The 12025-nt window shown below is 41.7% G+C and overlaps 1 protein-coding gene across 2 annotated transcripts in view; it reads left to right on the top strand.

The window, feature by feature from the left end:
- Positions 1–12025, top strand: part of RPRD1A (regulation of nuclear pre-mRNA domain containing 1A) — a 362888-nt gene that overhangs the window by 24926 nt on the left and 325937 nt on the right. For both annotated transcript variants that reach the window (XM_069219773.1, XM_069219774.1), the window contains exon 2: positions 6579–6708. In XM_069219773.1, the coding sequence (XP_069075874.1) occupies positions 6579–6708 (130 nt within the window). The remainder of the gene's footprint in view (positions 1–6578; positions 6709–12025) is intronic.

Here is a 12025-nt window from a genome sequence, read left to right as displayed (position 1 = left end):
GACCATGCTCATGGTATCAGATGGGGGACCGGAAATTGAGTGAGTGTCTCCCTTATCTCCTCTTCAGCAATCCTAAACATGGCTCAGTTGAGAGAGTAGACTTTACAGATACCAGCTCTGACCAACAGCAAACTGACTGCAGGCAGGTCTTGCACCATTTTGCTGAACTCTTCTCCTTGACATCTGGCAGAACTACCTGGTGTACCCATGATGTGGACACTGGACACAGTTTGCCTGTCAAAAACAAAATATACAGACAGTCTGACTATGTCAATGAGAGCATCAAAGTTGAAGTAAGCAAAATGCTGGAATTGGGAGTTATTGAGCACCCTGAGGGCCCATGGGCTACCCCAGTTGTGCTAGTTCCCAAACCTCATTCCCAGGGTGAAATGAAAGAGATGAGGTTCTGTGTGGACTATAGGGTCTCAATGCAGTGAGGACAGATGCCCACCAAATTCCAAGAGCAGATAAACTCATTGAAAAATTGGGAGTAGCCAAATATCGGAGTACTTTTGACCTCTCATCAGGGCACTGGCAGATAGGTCTGAATCCAGGAGCAAAAAAAATAGATATTTTCTCCACTCCTGATTGACATTATGAGTTCACTGTTAAGCCCTTTGGTGTGAAGAATGCCCCTACCACATTCCAGTGGTTTGTGAGCAAAGTTCTTGCTGGGTTAGAAGACCTTAGTGCATCATATCTAGATGATATTGCTGTCTTCAACTCTACCTGGCAGGATCACCTGATCCACCCCCAAAAAAGTTCTAGAGGGTCTGAAAAGTGCAGGCCTCACTGTCGAGGCAAGTAAGTGCCAGATTGGGCAGTGGCGGGTTGTATACTTGGTACACCTTGTTGGTGAAGGCCAAGTGCAACCACTCCAACCTAAGATCCAGACTATTCTGGACTGGGTAGCTCCAGCTTGACTTAGCATTACAGAAGATTTGTGAAGGGCAATAGCACCATTGTGGCACCCCTCACAGAACGTGCACCCAAAAAGATGCCCAAAATGGTAAACTGGACAGTCTGCTGTCAACAGTCTTTGGTACCCTGAAAGAAGAAATGTGCTCTGCCCTGTACTTAAAGCTCCAGATTACTCTAAGCAGTTCATTGTGCAGACAGATTTCTCTTAACACGGGACAGGAGCAGTCCTGTCCACAATCGATGGTGGCCATGACTAACTTGTTGCATTCATTAGGAGGTTGCTGTATAGGGAGCAGCATTGCGAGGGAAGCCTTTGCTGTGGCTTGGTCCCTGAAGAAGCTAAGACCATACTTGTTTGGTTCTCTCTTCCTATTTCAAACTGGCCATGGGCCTCTCAGATGGCTAATGCAAATGAAAGGTGAAACCCCTAAACTGTTATTGTGATCCATGTACCTAGAGGGAATGGATTTTAAAGTGGAACAGAGTGGCCAATGCATTTGGCCTTTCCAGGTTCTTCCACTTAGACTTCACTCAGAAGGATTAGCTTCATCTTTCGCTTGGTAGGGGATTGTGTAGGAAAGTGCCTCTTTCAATATTCCCTCCCCCTTTTTTGTGTGTGCATGGTTTCTGATGAAATTTCAACTGAAAGTGCACTGGGTCCCTTCTAAACAGGACCCCCGTGCCAGATCTCTTTTTCCTAAAACAGCAGTTGTTTTTTTCCAATTGGCAAACCTTTAGCTACCACTGTAAGTCCCTAGTAAATGGTACCACTTGTACCTAAGGCATGGGGTACTAAAAGAAGGCCTCTGGGGGCTGCAGCATAAATTGTGCAACTCTCTGGGACCCCCTCACAAAGTGCACACAGTGCTGCTTTCGCAGGATGCTTGTCTTGTGGGAGAACCAAAATGAAAACCGATGTGGCACACAACCTGTGTGCCCTGTCCCCTTTGCACTGCATGCAATATATGAAGGCCACCCCTTTAGCATGCCATCTAGGCCTAAAGGCAGCATGCATTGTATTACATGTGAGGGCATACCTGCATGAGCAGATATGCCCCTACTATGTCTTTGTCGATTCTCAGACATACTAAGTGAACAGTGGAACCTTTTTCAGTACATGTTCTGAACACTGGTTGTTACGAGTTCCCCAGAAACATGATTGCTTCACTGACAATAGGAATGTTTGGTATCAAATATCTAGTATTAATAAACCCTCACCAAATTCATTGATAGATTTATTAATACATGCATTCAGAGGGCACCTAAGAGGTGCCCTCTGAAAAACCTACCAACTCCTAACGTCAGCACTGACTGGTCAAAACCAATACAGCCACCGTAGACACAGTTTTGGTCCCCTTAGGTGAGAGACAATGCTTTTTGAGAGCGCAGAACAAAGGCCTGCTCTGGGCAGAGGTATGACTTCCTCTCCCAGGCAGAATGGACATTCCTTTGAAATGCAACCCAGGCCTCTCCAAATGGTGGAGGAGGCTGAAACCATCGTTTTGACAGCAGGGCTGGTGGGGAAATTAAGTAAATTAGGAGGCGGGCCTACTTCATGACAGTCCCACCACCATGGTGGATGAACTGAAATGGACACGATTCTTTAAATTCCTCCATCTTGCATGGAAGGAATTGGGCCGATAGGGTTAGGGCTACGCCCACTTCCCAGAGGAAGTGGTCATAAGAAGGGTGGAGTCGCCCTAAAGGTGAGTGGCCCATTGGCTACAACTGGCATTCTCTGTAGCGCCCCAGTATTTAGGTGACACTGCTGAACCCTAGAATCCATTTCCTGTTGATCTAAGAAGAGCACCAGCAGAGAAGACTAAAGACATCAACTGGCTTGGCTCCAGTTTTGTAGTTTGACTCTTGCTCTAGGCAAGACTTCTGGTTTGAGGATGACAGTACTTATGTTTGTAGGTGACTGCCAGTCCTACAACAAGTCGCAACTGTCGTCCCAACCCTCCTGGTTCACTAGCAGCACCTCACTAAAAACCCAAACAGTGAATGGTGATTTGTGGCAGCCTTTACGCCTAGCTTAGATTCCGTAGGGACACGAAGACAAGTTCATTATCAAGGCGACGTGCAGCATCGATAGCAGCGATGGCATATGGTTGGAATCCCTCTGACTGTCTGAGTGAGGTGCATTTATAGATACGCTCGGACCCCTGACGTAGGTTTGTTCCCAAACAATAGATAAGACATGCTTGGGATGGCAATTTATGTAAACAATTCCCCCTAAGGCGTGAAGAGGGAAAGTATTATCTTTGTCGCTTTATATTGGAGCCTTAGCACAGCGGCACTGATAAAGTGAAACCAAAACATCGGCCTAACTAGAAATAAGGCAGCCATCTTAAAATATATACAGTGGTTGATGCCAAAGAGGTTCGCACATCCAATCCAATGTGTATAGATAAATGAAGGGAGAGATTTTAAGTCCTTTATGAAGACGTGAAAAGTGGGTGCCGACCTGGTTGTGACATCCAACCACCAAGGATGTCGAAGATTACTAGCTGGGAGGCCAGTCAGAAATAGATATAACTCAAAAGTACCAGGGCACACCATAGTTGTCCATAAAGTGTTCATCCAAGTGGAACAGTATAAACAAAATACAAAGACACAATATTTAAGTTGACGAAGGTTTATTCTTGTCGAAAAATGGTAAGTTCTAAGTACAGCCGACACGTGTTTTGTCACATAGACTTTATCAAGGCAGAGGTTGAAGTAAATGAAGGAGTCCAGCATTCATTGTTGATGTAAGTGCCCACAGGTTATGATGTAAACCAGTGTCTCACCAAGGCTTGACAATTTAGTGTTCCAAAATCAAACCTTTTTCTCTGTGCCTTTTCAAGAAATGTCTCCAGAGGCAGAGACCATGATAAGCCTGAATGTTGGTATCCCGTGAAGTACAGCGTCAGTCGTATCATCACTTGTGGGCACTTACATTAACAATGAATACTGGACTCCTTCATTTACTTTAACCACTGGCCTTGATAAAGTCTATGTGACGAAACACGTGTTGGCAAGAATAAACCGCCATCAACTTCAATATCGTGTGTTTGGACTTTGTTTATAATGTTCCACTTGGATGAACACGTTTTTGACAACTTTGGTGTGCCCTAGTACTTTTGAGTTACATCTTAAAAGATATAATTAAATAAGTGCACTAAAACCGAGCAAGCTAAGTAGGGTAAAAGTCATTAGGGGATGGGGGCACGAGTCTGCAAGCCAAAGGCTAAGCTAACTCCTGTTTCCCATTTAAAACAAACCAGGATTAACTACACCAGCCCCACCGACCTGCCCCCAGAAAACCATGTTCCTGCAGCCCATTGACCTCCAAAGCCTTAGGAGGACTGCTTGCTTTCAATAAAGAACATGACCTCCAGGTTACAGTGGACTGTGCAAAAGAAACATGTGCAAAGAAGAAAGAAGTCAGCCGTAGGAACTGCAAAACTGCCACCTGGAACTACCGCTGCACCTGTCGCCCACAGCCTGAGTCCAAGTAGCCTACTAGTCCAGTGAAGGCTCCTCAGCGCTTCTGACCCAGAGTCCATCATGGGCTGACCCCTGCCGGACTCCACAGCAATGCCTGCAGCCTAAATTCGAGGGCTGCCCCTGACTGCCACATGCTTGGTAATCTGTTTTTAATGCCAAAAGACACGCCCTGCCCCCGGAGCTCCTGGGCCTTGAGGAGGTCTAGACCATTAGTGTACCTACAAACCCTGGAATTCTAACTTACCTGGGCAGTGGTGGGTCAAACCTCTCCTGGCTAGAGCTGCAGCCCGTTTCTGAAGTGATCTCCTGCCTTGACTAATATTGGGACCCGACGCTGTGTTGGCACTCTGTAGCTGGCCGCTCCTGTGCTGCTGAGGGTGTAAGTTTGGTGCTTCCTTGTGGTCCCCTTGACCTTGCTTCAACCCCAGAAGATCCACCCCTGGCACCACTCTACTCACCTGTAAGCAGTGCTGCAGCGGATAACCTCTGTCTCCATTGAATAGCATGGGGCGCCCAATGCTCTGTTGGCACACTGCACTTGGCTGCCCACTCTTGGTATCAACGAGAACCTTATCCGGTGCTAGCCTGAAACCGTGGAGAGTAGGGTTGTAAGTTTGTGTTATTACCTGAGAAATTGCATTCTTGTCTTTCTTCCATAGGTTAACCTTGAAGACTCAGAAAATTGCACTGTCAATTTTTGAAGTAACAAAGTAGTTTTGAATTCAAAAATTGCTTACCTTTTAGCAAAGTCCTTGAGTTCCAAGCATACACAAAAGCAACAAATATTTTTCTAAATTGGTCTCCGGCATATTCTTTGAGTGTGTGTCTCATTTCTCGTCTCTGTGAGTACAAATAATGCTTAACATGACTCCTTGATAAGCCTAACTTCTCGTCCACACTACCACAAAAAGAGCAGTTGATCAATCTATTTCCGCCTCTGCAAGCGATGGGGGGATCTACTGGACTCTGCACAGTGTACTTCATTTTAGCGCACTGTATAGACCAAGCTTCATTTGGGCTCCTAATATATGACCAAAGCAAGCAGGTGACTGGTAAGTCAACTGTCTTTACTGCATTATATTGCAAACCAGTGGGGCATCCATTTTTAGTTAGGGTGACCGTACTTAAAGCAAGCGTAGCATGAGCCCTTTGGGTTGGCCTTAAATGCTGGATTTCAAAGCTTAATTGGAGGAAAGTTATGACTTTTTATTCTATCGACAAATATTAATCCTCTCCCAAGTACTGTCGTTATGAAAATGATTATTGGACTTGTTCGCTTTACTTTCAAGTTTGGTCATTGCAACATTAATCTGAAAATATTAGGTGCCATTCTTGTGTATTTATCTTGGTTGAGTACGCAACATGCACCCCCACAGTTGTGAGGGAGGTATGGCCTAGAGTGGCAGCACACTTTTGTATTGCTCCCAGGTTTTCATGTGCAACTTTCTCCCATGGGTTAGGGTGCGATTGAAGTTTCTAGTTGCTGCTTTTTCTCTAAGAAAGTCTAATACTTTCCTCTGACCTTAATAAAGGGTTTTCTTCACAAGCTACAAAAGTATGTTTAATTCGTCGCTTTCGTTGTTAGTCTGTGCTGCAAAAAGTATTACTGGGGTACTACATGTTATTGAAACTCATACGGGAGCAATTTAAAAGTATGCTAAACTTACGTTAACATGAACCCTTCTTTATCCATTGTGCCATATTTTTAAGTGTTTCTGGTACCTGCAAAAGAGCAGTGAATAAAACCTTACAGACCCTTCGCTGATAGGAGCAGAGCATGCCATTTACTTCTTGGGGTTCTATTTCTTGAGTGGTACTATCAGTGGTTTGTGTGTTTTATTTTTTTATATATTTTTTTTTAATGATAAATTATTAATGAAGCTAATCACAATGTCAGTTTGTTTCTTCGTTTGTTTTATGCTGAATAAGGCCGGCACGCTAGTTCTTATACTGAATTATAACCTACACAGTTGCACATGGTCGAAATGTGATCTTTCCCAAGGATTTGTTAAAATGTTGCAGATACTTGATTAGTGTATATTGGTATTATGGAACAATTTTACGTCTTTGTTTATGTGGCATTTGATCCTTGGCTTGGTGGATTATAATGCTGTTATCACAGTTTTTTGTTTGTTTTTTTTTTTTTTTTTCTTTTTTACTTTTAGCTAAATCAAGTAGAAAGCTGACATTCCTATATTTAGCCAACGATGTCATACAGAACAGCAAAAGGAAAGGACCCGAGTTCACAAAAGATTTTGCACCAGTAATAGTGGATGCATTTAAACACGTTTCAAGGTATGATTAAAATTCATGCGTGGCAACAAGTACTACTTGTTTTCCCCATTTTTTTTTTTTATTTTTTTTATTTTTTTTCCCGTCTGCTTTTGACCTTCCTTATGCTTAAAGTATAAAATGTAGGTTTTCAAACTCTCACATCTGAAAGTCGAATGTATTTATGATTAGTGGTGTTCTCCAAGGTAATAACCTTGAAATTCAAAACTTGTCAATAAGTTGTGTGTTTGTGCAGAAGCTGTCACTTTTATCATGACGAATGCTGCACAGCATTAAAATATATAGGTCTACAGGAATTTCAAACAAATGGATAATCACAATGATACCGAACACAGGACCAAGCCTTTATGTCTAAAATGCAGAACCAGGGTATCAAATGAGAGAAATAGGCTAATGGTTCCGTGGGTCTCATTAAATACAGGTATATTCCATTTGTGCCAACTTGTTTGAGCATTAGCTGAATATGCGCCTGGTCACTGTTGAACTTGTTTTGTTGCGAACATGGTGTTTGGGTGATTTTGGCTGCAAATTCTGTTCTCCAAGAGCTATAATTTTGGCCTTGATGGTGTCAACTCGTGGCCCCTTACACTACAACAGGGGTCCCCAACCTTGTCTGTTGCGAGAGCTACTTCTGATCAATGAAAATAATCGTGCTCTACCGAAGGCTAAACAACTTGCGCATTATTACCAGACACCCCCATGCCCAGCTTCCTTGACTTTATGCTTGATGTCCATAAAGCCGAATATTATGGTTTGAACACAATACTTTCACTAGGGGCAATATGACAGGGCTGCCATGGGTGTCAATGAGAAAGTGGCCTTTTGGGTATGTATGTATGTATATGAAGATTTATATAGCGCGTTCCGGACTTAGCATCGAAACGCTCGAGGTCATAAATAATGAGAGGACGACTGAAAGCCAGTAACCCTACCGTGGAAACAGCCAAGTTTTCACCCGCTTCCTGAATATCGTGAAATTGTGTTCTTTCCTGATGTATAGTGGTAGAGCATTCCAATATCTGGCAGCCGCCACTGTGAAAGCTTTGTCTCCCCACCTGACTCTATGCGTTCGACAGACCTGAATCAGGTAGAAATTGTCTGATCTTAGGACTCGTCCTGGACGATACCACCTGAGTATCAGCCAGGTGTTCAGCACCGTCCCCATATAGCGCTTTAAAGGTTAGGCATAGGGCTTTAAAAATAATCCTCTTGTCAACCGGAAGCAAGTGAAGACACTTTAGGCTCTGGGAAGCCGGCGCTAAGAGCGGAAGTGCCAAAATCATACAGGCTGCATTATTCTGAATTAGTTTCCTCAAAGAGCTCTCATCAATATCCAACAACAGAGTTGCAGTAATCCAATCTGGATATGATCAATGCTAACATAACCGTAACTCTTTCCTCCTGCTTCAGGAACAGTAAGATTTTTCTCAGGATTTTTAGGGTCCAAGATTTGGCTATAGCACTAACCTGAGGTTTAAAACTTAATGAGTGATCAAAGATCACTCCTAAATTTCTAGTAGCCATACATGGGACCGGTAATTGGCCACATTCATCCGGCTACCATCCCGGACTCCACAGTTCCTTACTGCAACCATACAAGACAATCTCCGTCTTGTTTGTATTAAGCTTAAGCCAATTCTGTCTCACCAACGTTTTTTTTTTTTTTCCTTTTTTCCTCTTTCTTTCTTTCTTTCTTTCTTAATATCCTGCATACAGCTATTAAACCGATCCACCACTTTCTCCCAGTTGCTCCTAGACACCGGAATGATAAGTTGTGTGTCTTCAGCATAAGAGGATGGGATAAAACCATATGATCGGATAAGTCTTGCCAAGGGAGCCACATAGACATTAAAAAGCATTGGACTCCACGCCGAGCCCTGAGGTACACCACATGGCAGATGAAAAGCCGGTGCTTTAAAGCCCTCCCAGCTTACAATATTAGATCTATCACTCAAGAAAGACTCCAGGATTTTAAGAGCTGAATGTCTTATTCCAGCATGATGGAGGCGAGAGACCAAGATCGCCGGCAAAATGGTATCAAATGCCGCAGAGAGTTCTAATAGTAGAAGAACAGCGCCTTGCCCCTCATCCAGTAGTTTCCGGATGGAGTCAGATGTCGTTAGTAGCGCTGATTCCGTACTATGAGCCCTTCTAAACCCATGTTGTGACTGATCAAAGCCTTCAGCCTGGTTAAGAAACATAGACCGTTCATAATTAATGTGTTTTTCAAATGTCTTAGCCAATGTCGGTAGCAAGGAAATAGGTCGCAGGTTGCTTAAATCAAAGGCAGTTAGATCTGACTTCTTTTTGAGGGGAATAACAGTGGCTTGCTTCCATGTAGACCCCTGAGGATAGAACTTCCTGAAAAATGGTAGCTAATTACGGAGCCACAAGATCTGAAATCATCTGCAAAATGCCGGATGGACAGGGATTCATAGGTGAACAACATTTAATCCCCATTAGAAATTCTTTAATCCTATCCGGCAGCAATGGAGGGAAACATGTAAGCAGGTGAGTATCCTGATTCGGAGCGTCCAAAGGGGCTATCCAAGGATCCATCAATGGGAAATCTGCATGCATTTGCCGGATTTTAGTTAAAAAAAACACTGCAATTTGATTACAAGTTTCCTGAGAATTAGGTGAGGTGATAGGGGGAACAGGAGGCGTGATTAGTGAGCGAACTACCTTAAATAGTTCTTTAGGCGCATTAGATGCATTCTTAATTTTAGTAGAAAAAAAGGCTGATTTCGTCACAAAACAAGCTGCCTTGTATATTTTTACAACGATTCTTAATTTCTCCTCTCTCATTAGGATATAACTTCCATTGTCTTTCTTGTTGACGGTACTTCCTCTGAAGCACCTTCAAATCACTATTTAACCAGGGCCAATATGTATGGACATGTGTGCATATAAATGAGATATATGTATATAGGTAACAGAGCCTGATTCATATGTACCTGTGACACAGGACGTACGTGTCACCATATGTGCACCGTTATATGTATAACACAAACCTGAAACCATTTTTTTAAATGGGACAAATTTAAAGTGCAAAAATGTTTATAATATGGAACATTTTTATACACTTTAAATTTCCCCTGTTTACAAAAATGACTGTTTTTCTGTTATAAATATGGCCGTGTTCTGCTGACCACTGACAGCAAAAGGCCTGCTGTTTGTCAGTGCAACACTTTGAAAAACAATTGAGAAAATTGGTACGAAAAGTTAACTTGATTATAAGGTAATTTTTATTTTAATTTTCTCCAATTTTAAAACTTTGATTTCATTGTAAATCCATTTAGTAGTTTTTGAGAAATTAAGGCTTGAAATGTATGTATGTAGTCACTCTGCAAGGGATCTGCGAGCTCAGCCAATGATTGGCTGGCTGCAATTTGAAGGAAAAGCTGTGGCTACCGTCTTGGGACTCTGTCCCTGTAAGGTGGTTGTGATGTTACTTTATATGGAAAAAAAATAATAAACTGACTGGGGGGGAAAAAAAATAACAAACTGACTGGGGGGGAAAAAAAACAAAGGTTAAGGTGGCGTTCCAGTTACTATTTGTAATAACCTCTTACTTTACAAAACAAAAAACCTTAGACATTCACTGAAAAACAATAGTTTAAAGGTATGTGATGGGTGAAAACATCAGTTAAACATAGCAGTCTAAACCAACAAAACCACAGAAACTCACCAGTTCTAGTTCACCCAACTAACCATAACTCCTGCCCTAAAGTAACTAACTTGTCGTCATTATGCGCTGCTCTTGCCCTCGCATATTGCCAACACTGTGCATGGCAGCGGCATGAGTTATAGTTACTTGAGAACTGTAATTGGTGAATTGAAGAATTTCAGTTTTTTTTTTTTTTTTTTGTTAGTTGAAAATGTAAAGTTTTTGTTGAAATGTTCACCCAAGTATATAAAGTCCCTTTAACCTTTATTTTGTTTGGCCGAGTGTGAATGTTATTTGTTGAGTATGAATATAAACATTCATCTGTACTTTCTTTTAAAAAGCTCCTTATTTGCTGTGCATAGTATCCTTTTGCCATTTTATCACACTTCTAAAACGTTGGCAACAGGCAATGAAGCCTATGTAGGGAGTCTGTCATCCTTACTTACATTTTGCCCTTAGTAAGTCTCCCGAAAAGTGGCTTTAATGTAATCCATAAAGCAGCATATTTTAGACATATAGTACAAACAACTCTTTACTGTTACCCAGATTATTTGCTGACTGATTTTTAAAATCGTTATTCTACTTGCATGTACTGCTGGCTAAAGAAATAAATAAATCTCATTCAGATTAATTACCCAAGTGCTCTTTTCAGCTTGTGGAAATCCTTTTTGTCGAATATTGTACCTTCCCAAACCATTGCTATACTTTGAATATGTTTTCATTGATTCATTTGATCTGATCTTTTCCCAATCTTTTAGACGATTCAGCTGTGTAAACTCCCTATTTTGTGTGTTTTTTTTAATTTGTTTTATTTTTTTGGCACCTTGTAGAGTATGTGGTTTGAGTGTACCTGTTTAATCATTTGCCCCCCAGCCTACCACTGTAAAGCTCATGTTTAGACCATCCTTATTCAGTATTGACTTCTTCCAATATATGTAACTTTTGCTGTGCTCTCATTAACTGAGTCGCCTTGACGTGATCACATTGAATACTGAAATGCATTTCTGTTTATGCCCATACTCGCTCATTACCCAATTCTGTGTGCACTGGGATATGAAAGAATACATCTGAGCTCACCCAGTTGGGTCTCAGGACTGCTATTTAAAGTATTTCAGTAGATCTCTGTGGAAGTAGCAAAACAGGAGTGCCAGAAAAGAGGATAGTTTTATTGAAGAAAGAGAAACTTCACTCACCTATTTACTTTCTACAGGCTTCTTCCAACTGCTCTAATAAGTTTATCATTCAATTTAAAGCATTCCAAATACAACATTACGTTGTGAAGCATGACGTAGGGATCCCTGAAAAGGACACAGTGGAGAGCATTTGGTGTTCCTCTCATCCATATTCAGCATATGTATTGGCAACTTCAATCGAATGAGCTTTATTCTTTGTATGACCAGTGAGTCTTCAGTTAGGGTCCACTATATAAAGAGTGAAAAGTTTGCTTGAAAAGAGGAACTGAGTCTTTCAAAAGAATGTTAGCAATTAGAACTTTACTTCTGGATAGCATTATTTCAAAACAAAATGTTTTGAATGTTTTATTTTGCTCTTTTTTTTTTCACCATATTAAACATACTTTTCCCTAATGTATTCTTCAAAATGTATTGCTTTTCTAATTTTTGTATCCACTTTTTCCACACGTCTGCAAAT

The sequence above is a fragment of the Pleurodeles waltl genome, chromosome 2_2, assembly GCF_031143425.1.
Source record: "Pleurodeles waltl isolate 20211129_DDA chromosome 2_2, aPleWal1.hap1.20221129, whole genome shotgun sequence".
Taxonomy (NCBI): Eukaryota; Metazoa; Chordata; class Amphibia; order Caudata; family Salamandridae; genus Pleurodeles; species Pleurodeles waltl.
Note: the sequence above shows the minus strand (reverse complement) of the source record. Positions and strands in the feature narration are given on the sequence as shown.